Below are 23,558 nucleotides of genomic sequence, written 5' to 3'. Positions count from 1 at the left end.
GCTGGAACAGAGGAATCCTGATCCAGCCTAACGAGTTGGGGAAAGTGTCACTTGCAGAAGCGTCAGTTAAAGTATTCTTCAAACTGCAGGTAGTGACCCATTAGTAGATCATGATTATAATTATGTTTAAGCAAAATGTGATAGAATCAAAATATCAATATATAACCCATGTTATAGGTAAATTTCATCTGTGTATAATCTATCTATCTCTCTATATATATATGAGGTCTTTTTAGAAGGTATCCAGCCATGTAATATGAAAAATAGAGATATTTATTAAAGAAGATGCAAAACAAAAAGAAACATTGTACGTGAGACAGTGACACCTCAGACCTCTAAAGTGGGCACCTTAGGACATCACATAGTTTTCTTAATTGCCATCAGCTGCCCTGGCGTATTTTCCTGAATCTCATTGACTGTCTGAAATCTCTTCCTTTTCAAAGATGATTTTAGTTTTGGTAAAAGTCCCAGGGCACTATATCTGGGCTGTAAGGGAGCTGAGTCACCTGGGTGATTTGATATTTCACAAAAAAACCCTACATAAGACATGCATGAGCTGGTGTGTTGTCATGATAAAGCTGCCAATCACCAGTCACCCATAGCTGCAGCCTTCTGAATTGTCTGAATAGTTTCTGCAGAGTAATGTGCAAGTGTAAAACAAAATTTAATGCAGAGTCGTTGCTCTACTCACTCAGTCATTTTTAAAAAATATTTTTAAAATTAATTTTAGAGAGGGGACAGGAAGGAGAAAGAGTGGGAGAGAAACATCAATGTGTGGTTGCCTCTTATATGTCCCCCACTGGGGACCTGGCCCTCAACCCAGGCATGTGCCCCAACTGGGAATTGAACTGGCGACCCTTTGCTTCGCAGGCCCACACTCAGTAAGCTGTACCAGCCAGGGCTCACTCAGTCATTTTGAGTGCAGTGACCACACAGTACACCTGCTCACTCAATGGTGTCTACTACTCCCATGACTAGTACAGTGACGTCATCATTGTTCACAGACTCGCATTCCAGTCCTCTCTCCTTGGCTGCCAGGTTACACTGATGTTGGGCAAACTGTTCTTGTAGTATTAACAATGGTTAGACTTTTTCTGGATAGATCTTGCATATTGCATATAAAAATGTATGCATGTCATTGCAGGACATTGTGTCAGTGTTACCTTGGAAGAATTGGCAGAGTTGAAGAGAATTTAATAAGGAGTTTGCTTACAAAAGTGCAGGCAGGAGTGAAGTTATAAGGGATGATGCAGTCTGTAGGCACATGGAAAGAAGTTACCTGAGCTTCTAAGAGAGTAATATGGAGAGGATTGTCTGACAAGAGCCTTGGCCTTTGGTAGAGAAACAGCCAACAAATGGTAGTCTGATAGGGAGGGAGCTGCGGGAATAAACACCTGACTTTACAATCTTATACTTGGGATCTCTTTTGAAATCTGCCACTGATTCATAAGGATCAGTCTCAGGGCACAGACAATGGTGGACATGGATCTAGAGGGGCAAAAGGCAGATACCTAGCAAAATGCCAATGATTTAAGCTGCCACCTGGTGGGACTTTTGTTTGCCCTTCAGTTCTACACCAATTTTGAATAAGAACTGCAAGGCGAACAAAAGATTTTATTTGGGGTGTTTTTTAGGAGTTGTAGTCTGGGAGACACAAGCTTTGGGTAGAAACCCCAACTATGTTCTAGGGAGGAAAGGGAGAGTTTGTAAAGACAGAAAAGGGGGGCTTCCAAAGGGATCATACAAGTTGTTTTGAAAAAGCTGTGATTGGTGCAGGCAAGTGTACTGACACTATGATGCTATACATGATTAATTGGTGATGTCTATTGCTAGGTGAAAATTTTATTTTTTTAAAGTGTATTTTATTATGGTATTACAGTTGTTCCACTTTTCTTCCCTTTATTCCCCTCCCACCTCCTGTACCCCACCTCCCACCAGCTTTCCCCAACCTTAGTTTATGTCCATGGGTCATACATGTAAGTTCTTTGGCTTCTCCATTTCCCATACTATTCTTAACCTTCCCCTGTCTATTTTGTACCTGCCACTTATGCTTCTTATTCCTTGTACTTTTTTCTCCCATTATCCTCCTTTCTCTCACAGCTGATAACCCGCCATGTGATCTCCATTTCTGTAATTCTGTTCCTGTCCTAGTTATTTGCCTAGTTTGTTTTTGTTTTTTTAGGTTCAGTTTTTGAAAGTTGTGAGTTTGTTGTCATTTTTTACAGAAATTGCAAAGCAGTTCAGTAGAGGAATGATAGCCCTTTCAACAAAGGATGCCCTAGATCCTGAAGATGCTCTTTTATATTTTTCTTAAAGTGTTGTAATTTTATATTTTCATTTAAGTGCATGATCTGTTTTGAGTTAAATTTTGTATGAAATTTTATTTTTTTTAATGGAGAGTTCATTGATGCAGAGTCATATCTAGGAACTGTATCAGGATGTAGCTGTTCAGGTTAGCCCAGTTGAAAAGTTCAGTTTCACATAAAGGGAGATGAGTTAACTCAGCTTCCTGAGGACTTCTGGCTCCCTCTTAGATTGCTCTCTTGACAGTATCAACTTCATTTTGTTGTTTTTCTTTTTTAAAAAATATTTCATTTATTTTTTTTAGAGGAAGGGAGGGAGAAAGAAAGGGAGAGAAACATCAGATTTATACATGCCTCAACTGGGGGCCTGTCCTGCAGCCCAGGCATGTACCCTGACTGGGAATCAAACCTACAACCTTTCAGTTTACAGGCTGGCGCTTAATCCAATGAGCCACACCAGCCAGGGCTGTTGTTTTTCTTTTATGTTGAAGAACTGGAGGAAGCCCATTGAGGCTGGAGCCATGACAGCAAGAAAAGGACAGTGCCAAATGGATCTGGAGAGGAACAAAGATGGGGAGCATATCATGAAGGCCTTATGGGCAAAGACTTTTAATTTTTGTTCTAAGACAATGGCAAACTATTGATGGGGTCTACGGAGAGTCATGATCAGGTTTTCGATTGTAAAAGATCAGTCTCATTTTGAAAAGATAACTTCCAATATGAAGGTCTTTAGAGTAGTTCAAGCAAGAAACATGGTTAAGCATGGAGTTGGGGAATATGGAAATATAAGTTAAATCCACAGGACTTGGTGATGGTTTAGATTGGAGGTTGTTGATATCACGAGACACTAAAACAGCACAAAAGCACTAGATACTGCATACACATAGCCCTGTTTTACCTATGTGAAGCACATTGACTTGTACCCCACACTGAAAAAATGGAAAAATAACACAACAAAAGAAAAGAGTCTTATTATCATCACATTACTTCCTTCTGAGACTGCCCTCGCACCAGAAAATTTGGCTAGTTTGCAGTATGGGTTTTTTTTTCCAATTTACATAAGCATTCTGTTTTATGTTTGAATTTTTGCATACGAACTTTTCATTCTGTGAGACATATTTTTACCACCCTTCTCAGGATCATTTTACCGTGGACAAAATCACACTGAAAACTTACCATTTACTATTTAGTCAGTGTAGATTAAAACTTTCCATAGAGAATTTAAAGCTCTTTTAAGCAGAAAGGACTTTGTTTTATTGAGGAGTGATAACATTTTTAAAAAGATTTTACTTATTTACTTTTAGAGAGGGCAAGGGAGGGAGAAAGAGAGGGAGAGAAATATCAGTGTGTGGTTGCCTCTCACGCATCTCCTACTGGGGACCTGTCCTGCAACCCAGGCATGTGTCCTGACGTGTCCTGACTGGGAATCAAACCAGTGACCCTCTGGTTCACAGGCTGGCACTCAATTCACTGAGCGACACCAACAGGCTTGAGGAGTGGTAATATCTTGATAGATGAATTAAACTGATTTTCAGGATAAATATGTTCTTCTAGGTGCAATCTCAAATATTCTTTAATTCCAGCTGGAGTAAGTCTGTTATGGACAGATCAAGGGAACAGAGTAATCTAATTAAATACTTTAGTTATCAGTACAACAGAAAAGTAAATTCATTGTATAGAGATTACCAATTTAAAAAATCAGAATATAATAAAAATATGAAAACTATGTTAGATATTAATTTCCCTTAAGAAGAGACTCACAGATTGCACTTATCTTCTAATAATTAAGCCAGTAACTTAATAGAACTGCACTAGATGATGATTCTTCCATCTCTAGGACTTTTCTAATAAGCAAAAAGGAGATAAGCCACAGCTCTTGTAATTCTTTAATTTTCTCTGAATGAAAAAGAGTATAGAAATTACTTAAATGTTACGCAGTACTCAAGCTAATCTCAATGTTTTCTTCTCATTTTAGGTTATTTCATTTTTGTGAGATTATAAATGTACCTGGGACATTACCAAAACTAACTTAAGAAGAATGGAAGAGTATGTTCAAAATTTTAATTTATTTTGTGTATATTTATTTAAATTATCCCTTATGTTAAATTTCTGTTATTATTTATCTAATGATGTGTAACAAATTACCCCAACAACTTAGCTACTTAAAATATAAACATTTATTATTTCAGAGTTTCTGTGGGTCAGGGATTTGGGAGCAGTTTAGATGATGGTCCTAGCATGGAGTCTCTCATAAGGATAAAGTTGGCCAGGGCTGCAATTATCTGGAGACTTGGAGCAGGAGGATTCACAGCCAAGTTGTCTCATTTATAGAGCTGGCTTGTTGGCTGGCTGTTGGCAAGAGGCCTTTGTTCCTCACCCTTATGACTCTATCCACATCACTCTCCTCTTGACAAGACAGCTGGTTTTCCACAGAGTGAGAGAGATGAGAGAATAAGGTAGAAGCCTTAATGTCTTCTATCACCTAGCCTTGGCACCCACAATATCCATTTCATTACATAGGTTAGTCCTATTCAATGTGGGGGAGACTACAAAAGGGCATGAAGATGAGAATCATGTGGGCCTCCTTGAGACCATCTAGCACATTCTGTTTTTCACTAATCATGAGATGCTTGGTTAGCATTTAAAGATCTTGCTAGGAAAAAAGTTGATTTTGGTTTAAATTCAAATTGGTTAAGCATAGCCAAATTTCATGGATTACATCATTTTATTAAACAGTAAGTAGCTTGCCTATGGTTGATCAAAATGTCACCGAGAAGTATTTGGCAGAATCACATGCAGACTCCTACTTTTGTGCTTTATCTTGGTTATAATATATGATAATATTGATTTCACAGGAGCTAGTGTGCATGCTGCCTGTGCTTTTGAATTAAAGTAATTTTAAAACATTTGGTGGCTGACTTATTTTTTCTTTATTCTTTCCGCAGAGGCCAACTGGAAGTCTCAAGCCTTCCTCCAAAAACTTGGCATTCTGAGGTGACTGTGTCAGTGACAGGCGAACCACCTAGTGTTGTAGAAGAGGAAGAAACAGCCAAAGAAGCAGACATAGATACCATTCCAGAAGTTATAGAGCCACTCTCCATTCTAGATATGCTGAGGATCTCTGCAGTTCTGGAGGATACCATAGACCAGCTCTCTATTCTAAACTATATTATGCCAGTTCAGTGTGAAAGAAGACAAAGTGCCCTCATGGTATATATATACTCACTATTATTTAATCTTTTTTTTGTTTGTTTTTCTTTTTCATCATTTATAGTACCTGTGTCATTAAGTTTAACTTGGGAAATAGCATCTTTATCTCAGATAAATGGCTGTAATAATTACCTAAAATGTAGGCTCTAAGTTGCTGGAGCGAAATATCCGTAGTTCAAGGTACATTACCAATCATAATGTCCTTGTCTTTCAGTAGGATGGCATTATTCAAAAGGCCTATAGCTAAATCAGTATAAATACAGTATATGCTCTGAGGTGAGACAAATTACTGAATTATCTGTTTGTATTTGTCAGTTGCTAAAAGCTCACTGACACTAGTGGGAGGAAATTGAATTACTGGACCCTCTAAACATTGCTCTAATCAGAAATTACTTTGTTGTCGTCGTAGAATATGTTGCAGTCTGCCTTTCTGAATACCCGTCACAACACTCTCAGCTATTTCATTTTCAGTGATGTTACAGACTTCTCAAAGCACTTGCTGAGTTATCAAAAAACTCAACTTGGTAGTGTGCAAAAGCTTTATAAATTCTTAACTTACTAATTTTAATAACAGGTTATAGATATAAAATAAAAAATTTAAATACAAATACATATTTATTGGTAGCTGGAGATTGTTGGAGAAAGCGGCAGCTGCCCCAGTGGAGGTGACCATGATGATGGAGCTGTCTCACGGAGCCAGTACCAGCCAGAGCATGTTACCCGCTGGCGCTGCGGTGACCACTCACCTTCCTCCAGCCGGCTGCCTGTTGCCCTGCACTGTTGTGGCCTGCGCAGAACCATGGCTCTGCTCCTAGTGCTTCTGTCCTTAGTGGCAGGTGTGTTGGGGAATGAGTTTACTATATTAAGATCACCAGAGTATGTTGTTTTCCGCAACGGAAGTTGGCCTATACCAGGAGAGCGAATTCCAGATGTGGCTGCATTAGCCATGGGCTTCTCTGTGAAAGAAGAGCTTTCTTGGCCAGGACTTGCCATCGGTAACCTGTTTCGTCGTCCTCAAGCTACCATTATGGTGATAGTGAAGGGAATGGATAAACTCACTCTACCTCCAGGCAGTGCCATTTCATATCCTTTGGAGAATGAAGTTCCTTTTAGTCTTGACAATATTGCAGATTCCATTCACTCCTTATTTTCTGAAGAAACACCTATAGTTTTACAGTTGGCTCCCAGTGAGGAAAGAGTATATATGATGGGGAAGGCAAATTCAGTTTTTGAAGATCTTTCAGTCACATTAGCACAGCTCCACAATCGCCTGTTTCAAGAAAATTCTATTCTTAATTCACTTCCCGTCAATTCTCTAAGTGGAAACAATGATGTTGATCTGCTCTTTTTTTCTGAACTGCAAGTTCTGTGTGATATTCCAGGTTTGTTGTCTCAACATAAGCATCTAGCCAAGGATCATTCTCCTGATTTATATGTACTAGAGCTGGCAGGTTTGGATGAAATTGGGAAACATTACGGAGAAGGTTCTGAACAATTCAGAGATGCTTCTAAGGTCCTTCTTGATGTTCTGCGAAAGTTTGCAGATGACATGTATAATCTTTATGATGGGAATGCAGTGGTAGAACTGGTGACTGTCAGATCATTTGACACATCCTTTGTGAGGAAGACAAGGACTATCCTTGAGGCAAAACAGCAGGGGAACCCATCAAGTCCTTATAAACTTGCATATCAATATAATTTTGAGTATCCTGTGGTTTTCAACATGATACTTTGGATAATGATCGCCTTGGCCTTGGCTGTGATTATCATCTCTTACAATATTTGGAACATGGATCCTGGATATGATAGCATCATTTATAGGATGACAAAACAGAAGATTCGAATGGATTGAACTTTCCTAATGCCAAAATTAGTAAAAGGGTTTGGAAATTGGCTGATTTGTGAAAATAAATTGTTTAATGTAATTTCAAGTAGATAGTATTCTTTAAATTTAAAAAAGAAAACAAATTGTGTTTTCTATTTTGTGTGTGCCTGTGAAGTTGTTTTTGAGTAAAGTATGGTGTTGACATGAATTGATTTGTGTGATAGATTCCATAATCTGCTTAAATATAATATAACCATTAATTATAATTTCATCCCATTTAGTATTTTAAAATAATGATATAAATGTAAAACACTTAGAATAGCTTGTGTTATTTATGTTGAGAAAATATGCTTAATTATTAGAGAAACTTAGGAATGCTAAACTCCCTTGCATAGGATAGGTGAAAATGATATCTGGGTTGTCATATCTATGAACGATTGTAAATGTCTTAATTTGATGTAAATATCTCTGAAACAAGAGAAAAGGTTTTTAACTTGAGAGCAGCCCTAAACTATGAAAGTGCATATACAGTCGCTTAGATTTGGAATTTTATGTAATTAACAGAGGATAGCTGTTTGTTTATTAATCTCTTCTGAAAGTTCAGTAATCTGAATGCTCTAGTGTGGATATTAAAAGTACTACATTGATCTAAGAAGAAAGTAGCTTTGTGGAGTTATAAATTCTCATACACACAAAAACAAATATTTAGGGGAGCTTCTTGGAGCATGAATATAAAAATCTTTTTTTTTTAAATTTTATCTATTTATCTTTAGAGGGGAAGGGAAGGAGAGAGAGAGAGAAACATCAATGTATGGTTGCCTTTCATGCGTCCCCCGCTGGGAATTGGCCTGCAGGGAACTGGCCTGCAACCCAGGAATGTGCCCTGACTGGGAATCGAACCGTGATTGTCTGGTTCGCAGGCCCGGGCTCAATCCACTGAGATAAAAATCTTTTTATTTCAGTAACTTTTCCCTCTGTGTAAGTTACCATGGTTTGTGTCATTATAGAGTATGGACAGCATCATTGTAGAATATTAAGTGTATGTAGATGCTCCCTACTTTTCACATGGAAGTGGACCAATGTCTATAGTGACAAAGTTAATGATTCCCTCAGAGCCCCCAAATACATATTTATTAAGTTTAGCAAAATTGGAGACTTCCACCAAGATGGAGGCGTAGGTGGAAGCACTGCGCCTTCTCGCACAACTAAGTTTAAAAACAAAGTTTTTTAAATAAAGAAAAGAAAAAATAAAAACAAAGTTTTAGCAACAAAGACACAGCCAAACCACAGAAAATTTAACTACACAAAGTCTGACAACAACCCTTCAGCCAAACCGGTAAGAGGGGCAGAGCCAGCAGCAGAGTGCCCTCGGGCAGGAAAGATCCACTGGACCAACCTGGGCACTTGACTCAGGTGCGCCAGCAGCCGTGGGCGGATCCCAGGTGTGGAGAAGCGGGTGGACCCACTGAGGGCGCAAGGTGTTGGACCCACTGAGAGCCGATCAGGGTCACATTCGAGCGCAGACAAACCAGTGAAGGAGGTAGCAGTGAGGGACCCAGCAGGCCACAGCTACAGGAAGCAGCAGAGGGAACCACCATGGTTCCTCTCTGACCCTGCCCCCACCTAGAGCGTCACAAACCAGCAACCTGGGTGGCCCCACCCTGGTGAATAACTAAGGCTCTGCTTCTCATATGTAACAGGCACAAACAGATCAAAACATGCCTCAAGTACAACTCAGAGCCCCAGAGCCTGTAAATCTAAGCGATGAAGAAATAGCCAAACTTTCAGATGCACAGTTCAAAACACTGGTGATTAGGATGCTTACAGAACTGGTTGATTTTAGTCACAAATTAGAGGAACATATGAAGGCTAACCTAATTGAAATGAATGGAAGTACACAGGAAACCAATAGTAATGGAGAGGAAACTGGGACTCATATCAAAGGAGTGGACCAGAAGGAGGAAAAACATGACCAAACAGAAAAGGATGAAGAAACAATTCAAAAAAAAAAATGAGAGGCTTAGGAACCACCAGGACATCTTTAAACATTCCAACATCCGAATTATAGGGGTACCAGAAGGGGGAGAGAAACAGCCACAAGTGGAAAACTTATTTGAACAACTAATAAAGGAGAACTTCCTCAATCTGGCAAAGGAAATAGATTTCCAGGAAATCCAGGAAGCTCAGAGAGTCCCAAAGAAGTTGGACCCAAGAAGAAACACACCAAGGCACATCATCATTACATTAGCCAAGATTAAAATGAAGGAAAGAATCCTAGAAGCAGCAAGAGATAAGGGGACAGTCACCTACAAAGGAGTTCCCATCAGACTGTCAGCGGATTTCTCAAAAGAGACCTTACAGGCAAGAAGGGGCTGGAAAGAAGTATTCCAAGTCATGAAATCCAAAGACCTACATCCAAGATTGCTCTACCCAGCAAAGCTTTCATTTAGAATGGAAGGACAGATAAAGTGCTTCTCAGATAAGACCAAATTCAAGGAGTTCATCATCACCAAGCCCTTATTATATGAAATGTTAAAGGGACTTACCTAAGAAAAAGAAGATAAAAAAGATGAACAGTGAAAGGACAGCAAACACAGTTATTAAGAACCATACCTAAAACAAAAGCAAACTAAAAGGACAGCTAGATCAGGAGCAGAACTATAGAGATGAAGATCATATGGTGGGTTAGCAACAGGGGAGTGGGAGAAGGAGAAGGGGGGAGAAGGTACAGAAAATAAGTAGCATAGACGGTAGGTAGAAAATAGGGGGGAGGGCAAGAATAGTATGGGAAATATAGAATCTAAAGAACTTGAGACACATGGTCATAAACTAAAGGGGGGAATGGTGGGGGATGGGGTGTGCAGGGTGGAGGGGAATGAAGGGGGAAATAGAACAACTGTAGTGGCATAATAAAATATTTTAAAATATTTTTTAAAAGTTTAGCAAAATTATATAATTTGTACAGAAAGTATTCTTATTTCTGATTCTATGACAAATGAAAATTGCTATATTAATGAGAGGGTAAATTGCTTTCTATGTCTAACAGAAAAGTATATATTTGTTGTGAGTAGATAATTAAATTTCCCTTTAATTGCTAAATACTGTATCACTAAAAAGAATAAAACAGCACAAAAGCTTTAGGAGCAATCCTAAATTGCTCCTTAGGATTTAAAAATTATTGTTGTTATTATTTATATAATCTGGGTTTACAAAGTTTTTTTTTAATTTTCCAAGTTTATACAAGATCTTAGTAGAACACTGGACTTGGAGTCAGGAGGCCTTTGCAGTTTAGTTGGGTGCTATGAGGGATTCATTTTACCGTGTTGGTCTTAGTTTTCTCACTTGTAAAATGTGATGGAATTTTAGCTAAATGATCTATATGGTCACATCCAATGCTAATATTCTGAGTTTTGGAGTAATTTTAAAATGACCTTAATAGATATTATAGGAACTTCACAGAAAATTAATTTCCTTATCAATTTATGAATGGCAAAGAGATCAGAAACCCAAGAACTCAGCCTTTCAATGCATTTAAAATAATACTCTAGTTAATAAATTAAGATAATTAACAAATAGTACATAAGAAACTAGCATTTCCTTCCTACTCATTGTTTCCTTCAGTAAGGATCAAAAATAAAAAGAGAAGAAACTCAGTTAACAAGTTAACTAATGAAGATACTCAGTTAACAAGATGAAGTCTTATAATACTTACCAATATTAATTTCAGTCATAAAAAATGGTAATTTGCCACTATAGAAATTTAAGAAAGAATGAAAAACACAAATTTATAAACCATGGTTGTCTGCACTCACCACTCCAATAACGAAAAGAACAAAACTTTTGTGTTGTTTTATTCTTTTTAATGATATAGTAGTCACAAAATTTTCTCAAGTAGAGGTTCTGCTTATGATTTTATAGAAGTGTAAATAATAAAGGCTTGCTCTCTTACCTTGATTAACAGCAGCCTAAAACCTCTTTCTCAATACAAGTTTGTTCCATAATTTTAAAAAATTGTGGATTTCTTAAGATAACTTTTTTTGTGTTTACTTCATAGTATTATAGGTGTTCTAATACATTAATTTTACTATGCCATTAACTTGTATGGCATAGGATATACATTTTAAAACCTTAGTATGTGTGTGGATTTTTTCTTCAAAGGCTTTATTTGTTTAGCCCTATAATAACTTCGGGGTGAAAGGTTGGTTAGCATTACTCCTTTTTTTTACAGCCATTTTTATAGCTAAAGACATCGAGTAGATTTTCATTTGTTACAGTCATGAAATAGAATAATGAAACTATATTAATATACCAGATATCAGAAGTAGGAGTAATTGGACCTACGTTTGGGAAGAGATTCCTTGAAGGAAATAACATTTTCTTATCTCTTAGAATTTAATACCTTATATTGTACATAGTGTGTGCTATATAAAGATGTTTTTTAATGGCTGGACTAGATAGAACATTTAGCTTCTTTAAAGTTTTCTTCTAAAAATTCATATTTATTTCTAGTAATCAGTAAATCCGTTTGACACGTTTGCTTCCTTTTCCAGATGCTTAAGCATAGAGGTAAAGGAAAAATGGTTAGGGCATTCAGAAAACCAGAGCTTCCTAGGCCTTACATTTCCCCTTTCTTTTCCTAGACAAAAAAATCTAAAATAATAACCATCCATGTATTGGAAGTTTTCCTTATGTCCAGACAAATTTCAGTCTAATTGCTAAAATTCTATTGCTTCTCTTTGTAGTCAATCAAATCAATTTTAATTTAAAGGAATATTTTAAAATGTAATTTCTTTTAAATTTTACTTATTTTTAGAAAGAGGGGAAGGGAAGGAGAGGGCGAGAAACAATGTGTGGTTGCTTCTCGTGCGCCCCCTACTAGGGGCCTGGATCACAACCCAGGCATGTACTCTGACTGGGAATGGAGCTGGTGACCCTTTGGTTCTCCGGCCTGCACTCAATCCACTGACCCACACCAGCCAGGGCTGAAATTTAATTCTTACTTAGGGCAGCAATTAGTTTTATCTTTGCCTATAAATGTTTTCTTCAGATCTGAATCTGTTTATTTTTTATATAAAGAGGAGTGATGTTGAGTCTGTATTTATTAACCTTTTAAAAAATATATTTATTTTTAGAGGTGGGGAGGGAGGTAGAAAGGGAGAGAAATATCAATATGTGGTTGCTTCTTGCACACCCCCTACTGGGGACCTGGCCCACAACCTCCACATATACCCTGACTAGGAATCAAAGGGCAATTCCTAGTTTCACATACCCTTTGTTTCACAGGATGGCACTTAATCCACTGAGCCACACCAGCCATGGCTGTATTTACTGATCTTTTTAAGGATATTTAAAAAAAAAAACAAAACATTTCTAGGTTAGTTGAAATTTTGCTAAAGAAGGCCTAGGCTTTTTGTATTGATATGCAGACAAACCTTTCTTTGCATGGGATCAGCACAAGAATTTAAGCAAATCATAACAAATGCAGGACTTACATACTTCTGTGTACTATTCTAAATCCTTTATGTATGCTAATTTATTGTACCATCATAATAATTCTGTGAGGGCCGATGCTGTTCTTAGACCAATTTTACTGATGAGAAAACGGAGGCATAGGGATGCTAAATAGTTGCCTAAATTCAATATGGTTTAGTGAGAGATAGAGCCAATATTCAAACAAGCAAGTGTAGTTTCAGAGTGCATATGCATATTCACTATATTATATGGCTTTTCCATAGTTTAAGAGTTTAGCCACAGGTTAAATAGGAATCACCAATAAAAAGACATATGCTGTTTCTATGGTAATGCTTGCTTCTTAGTATTCAAGTTTGCATCTAAAAGATAAATTATTTTGACCCCAAGCCAGGTAGCTCAGATGGTTAGAACATTGTCTGGATATGCCAAGGTTGTGGGTTCAACCCCTAGTCAGTGCACATATAAGAATCAACCAGTGGCTTCTGGCCAAGATGGTGACGTAGATAGAAGAAACCCTTTGCTTCCTTGCTCAACCAAAAGGAGGATAACAACCAATCTAAAATAAATAAACAATCAAAAGTGCCAGAAAATCAAACTTCATGGAAATCCAACAACCAAAAAATTAAAAAGTCTACCAGAACAGCCAGACCTGTAGACAAGGAGGCAGACTGCTCAGGTGGGGTCAGCTGAGGAAACGTGATGATTCGAGCAGGGCCGGCTGAAGGTGAAAATGACGCTCAGAATTGACTGTGAACTATGGCAGTTGCTGAGGTGAGGGAAACTCCCTGTCTCACATGAGAGTTTTTTGGAAAGTGGGCTGCATTGTTTCTTCTATGGCTCCTCCCCAACAGGCAGCCCTGCAGTGCAGTGAGGAGGGTTGCCCTGGCCCCTTACAACTTACAAAGTGTGCTGAGACAAGGAAATAATGCCCCAGTGAAAGAACAGAGCAAAAGTGCAGAAAGAGAGCTAAGCAATTGGGGATAGACAACCTAGCTGATGGAGAATTTAAAGCTCACAGAGCTGGTAATCAGAATGCTCACAGAGCTGATTGAACTTGGTGGAAAAGTGAAAAAGACGAAAGACACCCAAAATGAAATATAGCAAAATATTCAGGGAATCAACAGCGACAGGAAAGAAACCAGGACTCGAAGCAATGATTTGGAATAAAAGGGGAAAATAGACATCCAACCCGAACAGAATGAAGAAATAAGAATTCAAACAAACAAACAAAAAACCCCGAGGAGAGGCTTAGGAACCTCTGTGACAGCCTAAAATGCTCCAGTATCCAAATTATAGGTGTGTCAGAAGAAGGACAACAGGAAGAAATTGAAAACTTAATTTGAACAAATAATGAAGGAAAATGTCCCCAATCAGATGAAGGAAACAGATGTCCAGGAAGCCCAGAGAGTCCCAAAGAAGTGGGACCCAAAGAGGAACACACCAAGGCACATCATCATGAATTTACCCAAGATTAGAGGTAAAGAGAGAATCCTAAAAGCAGCAAGAGGAAAGGAGAGAGTTACGTACAAAGGAGTGCCCATAAGATTATCAACTGATTTCTCAAAACAAACCTTACAGGCAAGTAGGGTCTAGAAAGAAGTATTCAGTCATGAAAAGCTAGGATTTACATCCAAGATTACTGTATCCAGCAAAGCTATCATGTAGAATGGAAGGGCAGATAAAGTGCTTCATAGATAAAGTCAAGTTAAAGGAGTTGATCATCACCAAGCCAATATTATATGAAAGGTCAAAGGGACTTATCTAAGAAAAAGAAGGTAAAAAATATGAACAGTAAAATGACAACTCACAACTATCAGCAAATGGATCTAAAAGAGAAGACACAAGGAAAACAACTAAGCAAACAACTAGAACAGAAACAGAATCAGAGAAATGGAGATCACATGGAGAGATTTCAGTGGGGAGGGGGAAGGGAGGAATGGGCAGAAGGTACAGGGAAGAAGAAGCATAATTAGTAGTCATAAAATAGATGGGGAGAGATAAAAAATGGTATAGGAAACAACTCCAAGAACATATATGTATAACCCATGGACATGAACTAAGGGGGGGAATGCTGGAGGGTTGGGGTGTGCAGGGTGGAGGGTTGGGGGGATAAAATTGGGAAGACTGTAATAACATAATCAATAAAAAAGTAAAGAATCAACCAATGAAGGTATGAATAACTGGAACAACAAATCGATGTTCCTCCCTCTGTCTAAAATCAAAATTAAAAAAAATTAAATTACTTTAGCTTTTCCCCACATGACTTTTGAAATATACACCACTAAATATGCTATCAACTTCTGCTTTTTGGTATGAATTCATTTTTTATATTTCAGATTCATATGTATTCAATGAACATTTAAGTCTACTATACCCTAAACATTGGTCTAAATAATGGAGTTATAAAGATGACCAGTTATTTAATATCCAATCTTATACCAAAAATAATTTAAGGTGAACCAATACTCAGACACCTTTGCTTTGGCAGTAGAATTTATAATCTAATGGAGATATTTATACAAATTATTATAATATGATAAGTGGCTGCTAATAGATTTTATGAAGAATTTTACCTTTGGTTATAGTCTGAAAGTTTACCAGGTAATAAGTTGGGAATATTTTCTAAAGTCATGAAGATACAAACAGCAGGACATTTGGTTTGGTGTGGCTGAATAAAAGGGTTATTTTCTTCTAGTACAGAGTACAAGTGGGAGAAAATGAGGTTGGAAAATGTGGGGAGAGACCCTCTTATAGCTTTGGTTTTTTAACTCTTTAAAAACACTATTTTTCTTTTTTAAAAAATTTTATTTAGTTATTTTTCAAGTACAGTTTTTTGTCTATTTCTCCCATCCGAGCCCCCCCTGCCCCGTGCTCCCCACCTCCCTCCCATTTCCTCCCCCTCAGTCCTCATCCCTGTGTCTTTCATACTTAAAAGCACTCTTACATAAAACATCATTTATTGTTTTTAGAAGAAAAACAATGAAATGAATTTAGAAGAAAAAAGTTTGGAAAAACCTTCAGTGGTCTCAGGAACCTCAAAAATAACCAGAGCATTCTCACCTAAAGAAGAACCCAAGTTGCCAGAAATCAGACAAGGAGGCCAACTTGCCAATGGATTTAACAAAACGCAACAGTTTGTCCTCCAAAAACCTACAAAGCAGACCATAACTACTACAGAGACACTGAAGAAAATTCAAATTGATAGGTAAGAAAGGAGAACATATTTGGAATTGTAAGAATGTATTTTTAGATGGATAAAAAGTGGGTGGGTGCAAGGGTGGCTGGCTGTTCTCTTTTATAGATTGGGCTTTACATCCAAAGTGGCTGCTGATGTTACCCTTAGCTAACCACTGCCTAGAGGAAGTATGATACAATTGAAAGTAAGGGAGAAATTATTAAGAGAATAGTAGCAACTTTGTAACATTATAGTGGCACAAATTGGCAGCTATTGTAATGCTTTATCCATAAATAAGAGACAGACATTATCAAAGTAGACAAATTTCAAGCTATGTTTCAATCCTGATGTTTAAAAAAATATTGTTTACACGATTACAGTTGTCTCAGTTTCCCCCCTTGTTCCCCTCCCCCTACTCTGACAGTCATGCCCCACACCGTTGTTCATGACCATGGGTCGTGTATCTATATGTTCTTGGTCTAATCCCTTCACCTTCTTTCAACCAGTCCTCACCTTCCCTCTCCCCTCTTATAGCTGTCAAGTCTGTTCCATGTTTCTGTGCCTCTGATTCTATTTATTAGTTTATTTTGTTCATTAGATTCCAGTTTTACATGTGATCATGTGGTATTTGTCTTTCATTGACCGGCTGATTTCAGTTACAATCCTGATGGTTTTTTAAACACAGTCTTGTCCTGACTGGAGTGGCTGGGCTCGGTGGGTTGGGCATCATCCTGCAGAATGAAACATCACTGATTCTGGACCAGATCCCTGGTGGTGGCCTGAGGGAGGCAACAGATAACCAATCTGTTTCACTCCCTCTCTTTCTCCCTGTCTTTACCTCTCTGTAAAAATGGATAAATAAAATCTTTAAAAAAGAAGGCAGTCTCAATTTCTACTATCTCATTCATTTTGTTGTTGTTGTTGTCAACTGACTTGCTAACAAGAATTTTGTTAAGTTTAAAAGAGGGGACTTTGGGCCAAGGTTGAGCCATAGGTGGAAACACTGTGCCTCCTTGTACCACCAAGTTTAAAGACAACAAAGTTTTAGTAACAAAAATGCAACCAGAACACACAAAATTGAACTGTACGGAAGTCCAACAACAACAAACCATTCAGTCAGGCGGTAAGAGGGGCAGAGTCAGTGGCTGGTGGAGCGGGGTCAGGAAGGAAAAAGCGGCAGGACCAACCCAGGCGCGCAGGTGTTGTTGGCAGATCCCAGGCACGGGCTGGCAAGGGGTGGACCCAGTGAGGGTGCAAGGTGGCTGGCTGACCACGGTCACACATTTGTGTGCAGAAAAACCAGGCCAAGGATCGAGCAGTGAGACAGACCACACAGGCTCGGGCCCCAGCGATGGGAATTAAAGCCTAAAAGCACCAATTGGAGAAACTTTTGGGGTTGAGGTGCTGGGTGAAGCTCCCAGGCTCACAGTTCGTTGGAGAGATCCACAGGGTCCTGGAGGGTGCACAAGCTCACACACCCGGGAGCCGGCACAAGGGGGGGCCAGGTTTGCTTGTGGGAATCAGCAGAGGAGACCAAAATCCAAGAGAGAGTGGAACAAACACCATTACCTCTCTCTGACACTGCCCCCGCATACAGCGTCACAACCCAGCTATTTGGTCACCCCACCCTGGTGAACACCTAAGGCTCCGCCCCTCATATGTAACAGGTGCGAACAGACCAAAACATTATGGCTCAAGAACAGCTCAAAGCCCCAGAGCCAATACTTCTAAGCAGCCAAGAGATAGCCAATCTATCAGAAGCACATTTCAAAACCAAGAGATAGCCAACCTATCAGATGCACAGTTCAAAACACTGGTGATCAGGATGCTCACAGAACTTGTTGATTTTAGTCACAAATCAGATGAACAAATGAAGGCTAAACTAATTGAAATGAAGGGAAATGCACAGGAAAACAATAGTGATAGAAAGGAAACTGGGACTCAAATCAAGGGAGTGGACCAGAAGGAAGAAAAAAATGATCAAACAGAAAAGAACGAAGAAACAATAATTTTAAAAAAAATGAGGAGAGGCTTAGGAACCACCAGGACATCTTTAAACATTCCAACATCCGAATTTATAGGGGTACCAGAAGGGGAAGGGGAAGAGCAAGAAGTGGAAAACTTATTTGAACAAATAATGGAGAATTTCCCCAATCTGGCAAAGGAAATAGACTTCCAAGAAATCCAAGAAGCTCAGAGTCCCAAAAAAGTTGGACCCAAGAAGGAACACACCAAAGCACATCATAATTATGTTAGCCAAGATCAAAATGAAGGAGAGAATCCTAGAAGCAGCAAGAGATAAAGGAACAGTCACCTATAAAGGAGTTCCCATCAAACTGTCAGTGGATTTCTCCAAAGAGACCTTACAGGCAAGAAGGGGCTGGAAAGAAGTATTCCAAGTCATGAAATCCAAAGACCTACAACCAAGATTGCTCTACCCAGCAAAGCTTTCATTTAGAATGGAAGGGCAGATAATGTGAGGGCTACTTTCCTTGCAAGTCTCCCCGCCGTGTGCCCCGGATGAGAGTATATATGACTGACACATGATGTGATCTGCTTAGGGAGGAGAAGTGGCCATTTTCCCAGAGGAAAAAGGCCGTGGGTAGTAGCCAGTTTCTTCGAGGAGAAAAAGGCCTTGAATCCCCTCCTCCAGGGCCTTTTATTGGGTTGTAATACACAGGAATATAGGGCGGCAAGGATCAAACAGTAGATAACATTTCAAAGAAATCTGAGGGCTTAGTATAAGTCAGTCTGTCAAGAACAGTGTTAGGGTTTCTTGCTCGAACCCTTAACATATGAATGAAAGCACTCTTAGCAGAGCAGATTTCATAGATTTATCAGGAAGTCTTTGTGATGCCAGATTTTTCCCCAGGACATGCTCTAGCAAGGCAAGGAGCTGCACCTCTCCCCATCAGTTATTCTGGCTTAAGGGGATTAGAGCCAGGAAGTGCTTCTCCCAGAGAACTTGGGGACTCGGGCTATGTCAAAGCCGGGGGGCTAGAGTCCATTGCTCTTTGTTGCAGCCCCCTGAGTCCTTCCATAAAGGCCTCCCAAGTGATCGAGTCTGGCTTAGGTTGCCCCCCCCCCATGAGGGGTCTTGCCTGTCATTGACTTCCGACCAAGCTTTGGGGGCAGGAAGAGGAAACTGAGGCAGCATTTGGTACCAGAGACAAGCTTTGTCTCCTTTGGCTGGCATTCCAGAGGTAGTCGCTAGCCCTTAGCCACAGGGAGGCGAGATACAATTCCTAGAACCAGGCAGAGCAGTCTACAAGATAAAGTGCTTCTCAGATAAGATCAAGTTCAAGGAGTTCATCATCACCAAGCCCTTATTATATGAAATGTTAAAAGGACTTACCTAAGAAAAAGAAGATAAAAAAGATGAACAGTGAAAGGACAGCAAATTCACAGTTATTAACAACCACACCTAAAACAAAAGCAAACTAAGTAGACAGCTAGATCAGGAGCAGAACCATAGAAATGGAGATCACATAGGGGGTTAGCAACAGGGGAGTGGGAGGAGGAGAAGGGGGGAGAAGGTACAGAGAATAAGTAGCATAGATAGTAGGTAGAAAATAGATAGGGTTGGAGGGCAAGAATAGTATGGGAAATATAGAATCTAAAGAACTTGTGCCCTGGCTGATGTAGCTCAGTGGATTGAGCACGTGCCTGTGAAGCAAAGGGTCACTGGTTTGATTCCCGGTTGGGGCACATGCCTGGGTTGCAGGTCAGGTCTCCAGTAGGGGACACATGAGAGGCAACCACACATTGATGTTTCTCTCCCACTCTTTCTCCTTCCCTTCCCCTCTCTCTAAAAATAAATAAATAAAACATTAAAAAAAAAGAACTTGTGACACATGGACATAAACTAAAGGGGGGAATGGTGGGGGAGGGTGTGTGCAGGGTGGAGGGGAATGAAGGGGGGAATAGGACAACTGTAATAGCATAATCAATAAAATATATATTTTTAAAAAAAGGGCACATGGGCAAAACCAAGGGGGAGGATGGAAGCAAGGACCGGAAGTGGGTTTGGCTGGGGTGCGGGGTAGTGGTGGGCGGGAAATGCAGACAACTGTAATTGAACAACAATAGAATAATTTTTAAAAAAATAAAAGAGGGTATAACATTACAATAAGGATTTTTGGTAAATGAGAGCTTATAATAATTACCTAGGGCCACTAGGCAAATCCAGCCTGCAATCAGTTTTGGAAAATAAATGTTATTGGAATTTATAATTGCCCATTTGTTTACATAGTGTGTATTGTTGTTTTCATACTACAACAGCAGAACTGAGTAGTTGCAAGAGAGAATTTATGGCCTGCAAAGCCAAAAATATATACTGTTTGTCTTTTTAAAGAAAGGGTTTGTGGACTCCTGCATTAGAAGATTAATGTCTCTTGTTAAAATCAGTCTGGGCCATATTTACTGATATGACAGAAAGGTGTACTGCTTATAAACTGCCTGATCTAATTAATGCCCTTTTCATTCTTAGTGTGAGGCTTATCTATTTTCAGTTTGTTGACTTTAATATACTTAATTATTAAGAAAAATTATTGAATTTTGAATGAGTTATTACTTATAAATTACAATGTAACATAGTAAGTGTAATTCTTGCTGACTCTATATCAGAACATTAAATAGCAGTTTTAAAGTTTTGCACTTAAGCACTAGATGCTGCAGCTTAGTGAATTACATGCTGGCCTGTGAACCAAAGGGTTGCTGGTTTGATTCCCAGTCAGGGCACATGCCTGGGTTGTGGGCCAGGTCCCCAGTAGGGAGCGTGCAACAGGGGACCACACATTGATGTTTCTCCCTCTTTTTCTCCTTTCCTTCCCCCTCTCTAAAAATAAAAATAAAATCTTTTAAAAAAGACTGTACAGAGGCTTGCCTCAAAATTGAAGTTGAATAGATAAAAAAATATTTTAAAAAATTATGACCTATTTCAAAAATGATGAAATATATAAATAATAAAATAATGAATACATATCAATGTAGCCACCAAATCTTACCGTTTCACCATGATTGCTTGTGCTTTCTTTTGGGTTAGCCAAAAGGTCTATATGGTTTTTTCCATAAAATAAAGGCACATTTTTCATTTTCACCAATAACTTTATTGATTTGGATATTTTGAGTATATAGGCTGTCTCCCACATGATATAACATTGACTATTCTCAGTTAATGTCTCAATTTGATTGCTATCAATTTCAACTGGTCTACCACACCATGACCATCATCCAGCAAGAACTCTCCAACACAAAACTTGGCGAACCACTTTTGATATATTTGCTTAGTTATAGCAACTTTTCTTATACTGCACAAATCTTCCTTTGTGTTTCAGTTGTATTTTTCCTTTCTTGAAATAATAAAGCATAACATACCAAAAATGTAATGTATTTTCTTTCATCTTCAAAATTAAAATGTCTATACAAAAATTTACCAATTTGATGTTATTTTTTAAATGTGTGCTGGTATGACAGCTGTCACAATACAATCTAACAAAATTGTTTTGAGTGAAGTTAAAGACAAAGCACTATTAAAGCACTATTAAAGCCATCTTATGGAAAAAAACAAATGAACTTTTTGGCCAACCTAATTTTTTTTTAAGATTCTATTTATTTACTTTTAGAGAGAAGGTAAGAGAAGGAGAAAGAGAGGGAGGGAAACATCAATGTGTGAGAGATACATTCATCGGTTGCTTCTCACATGCCCCCAACTGGGGACCTGGCCCATTACCCAGGTGTGTGCCCTGACTGGGATTCAAACAGGTGACCTTTCAGTTCACAGACTGCCATTCAATCCACTGAGCCACATCAGCCAGGGCCCAGTTTTTTTTTTTAATATAATAACTTCAGCTACAGTTGAAACCTCTGATCCCTGTCCCCTTAGTCTCCCCCCAAAGATAAACTCTTCAGAATTATTCTTTTGCAAATTGTGACACTTTTATTAGGTATGTATTTACATTATTTGAACAATACCTATAGTTTTACATGTGTTTAAATGTTGTGTGTATATAATTATACTGTACATTCAGTGTTTGCCAGTCCTTGGTATGTAGACTTTTTCAGGTTAAGAAAGTTGTCTTTTATTTCCAGTATTTTAAGAGCTTTTTGTTTGTTTACAAATCAATGTGTTGAATTTTGCCAAATGCTTTTTCTACATTTATTGCAAGGATTATATGGCTTTTTTCCTTTGCCTGTACCAGCGTGATGAATTCTATCATAGATTTTCTGATACTAAACTATTCTGGCATTCCAGAAATAATTCAAACTTGTTCTTCCTTCTGGTTCTCCACTTGTCTGACTTCTGTAGCTCTCTGTGAATGTAGGGAAATATGTGTATCATTAGCTTATCTTTTTTCTCCTCACAGGCAATTTCTCAGTGATGTGATTACAGATACCATGCAGGAGTTGCAAAATTCAGGCACTTTCACCAATCTCTTGAAGTCTTTAAGTGAAGAGAGGGAAAACAAAATGCATTTCCACGATATCATTGCCAGGTCAGAGTAATATTAGGTTTATTTTCTTTGTTGTATTTTAAAGTGCTATAAAACTCTTACCAGAAGTTCTTGATTTCTAAATCAAATAAAATTTGTGCTTTCCAGGGAAGATAACTAGAAGTTAGAAATGCAGGTTAGATTCCTAGTTCTGTTCAGACAATAATTCAGATTTCTGGGCATCAGTGATTGGTATGTACAATATATCAAGAATATCCCACAGTAATCTTTTATTTCTTTTTTCCAAAATTTAATCTTCATTTTATTTTTTCCATTACCATTTAGACCTTTATACCACCCTTCCCCCAGCAATCACTAAACTGTTGCCCATGTTTACACTCTCTTTTCCCCTTGGCTCAATTGCTCCACCCCCTCACCATCCCTTCCCTTAGCTGTCATCCTGTTTTTCTTCTGTGAGTCTGTCTTTGTTTTGCTTGTTAGATCAATTTGTTCATTAGATTCCACATATGAGTGAAATCATATGGTATTTATCTTTCTCTGACTGGCTAATTACACTTAGCATAATGTTCTCCAGGTCCATCCATGCTGTTGTAAAGGGTAACATTCTATTCTTTTTTATAGCTGAATAGAATTCCATTGTGTAAATGTCCCCTGGTTGTTTTATCCACTCATCTATTGATAGACACTTGGGCTGCTTCCATTTCTTGGCAACTGTAAATAATGCTGCAATGAACACAGGGGTGCTTATGTTTTTTCAAATTAGTCTTTTGGGTTCTTTCAGATATATTCCCACAAGTGGGATCACTAGATCAAAAGGAAGATCCATTTTTATTTTTTAAAATATTTTATTTATTTCTAGAAAAAAGAGAAGAGAAGGAGAAAGAGAGGGAGAGAAACATCCATGTGTGGTTGTTTCTTCAGCATCCCCTACTGGGGGAATGGCCTGCAAACCAACCATGTGCCCTGACTGGGAATCAAACCTACAACCCTTTGGTTCACAGTCCAGCATGCAACCCAGTGAGCCACACCAGCCAGGGCCATTTTTATTTTTTGAGATATCTTCATATGGCTTTCTATAGTGGCTGCACCAATCTGCATTCCCACCAGCAATACAAAAGCAT

At 38.6% G+C, this 23,558-nt stretch overlaps 1 protein-coding gene across 4 annotated transcripts in view; it reads left to right on the top strand.

The window, feature by feature from the left end:
• The window catches only part of IQCG (IQ motif containing G), a 59,280-nt gene that overhangs the window by 2,045 nt on the left and 33,677 nt on the right, over nucleotides 1-23,558 (top strand). For 2 of the 4 annotated variants that reach the window (XM_037131919.2, XM_037131909.2), the window contains exons 2-4: nucleotides 4,279-4,349; nucleotides 5,249-5,513; nucleotides 6,139-7,546. In XM_037131919.2, the coding sequence (XP_036987814.2) occupies nucleotides 4,342-4,349; nucleotides 5,249-5,513; nucleotides 6,139-7,365 (1,500 nt within the window). In that variant the 5' untranslated portion in view covers nucleotides 4,279-4,341 and the 3' untranslated portion in view covers nucleotides 7,366-7,546. Of the gene's footprint in view, nucleotides 1-4,278; nucleotides 4,350-5,248; nucleotides 5,514-6,138; nucleotides 7,547-15,779; nucleotides 16,016-22,350; nucleotides 22,480-23,558 lie in introns of those variants that run through there. The other 2 variants (XM_037131927.2, XM_053672921.1) reach the window with 2 other exon arrangements.

This window comes from Artibeus jamaicensis, unplaced genomic scaffold (assembly GCF_021234435.1).
Source record: "Artibeus jamaicensis isolate MK-2021 breed Jamaican fruit bat unplaced genomic scaffold, CSHL_Jam_final contig_793, whole genome shotgun sequence".
Lineage (NCBI taxonomy): Eukaryota > Metazoa > Chordata > Mammalia > Chiroptera > Phyllostomidae > Artibeus > Artibeus jamaicensis.
This window is presented reverse-complemented; position numbering and strand designations above follow the sequence as displayed.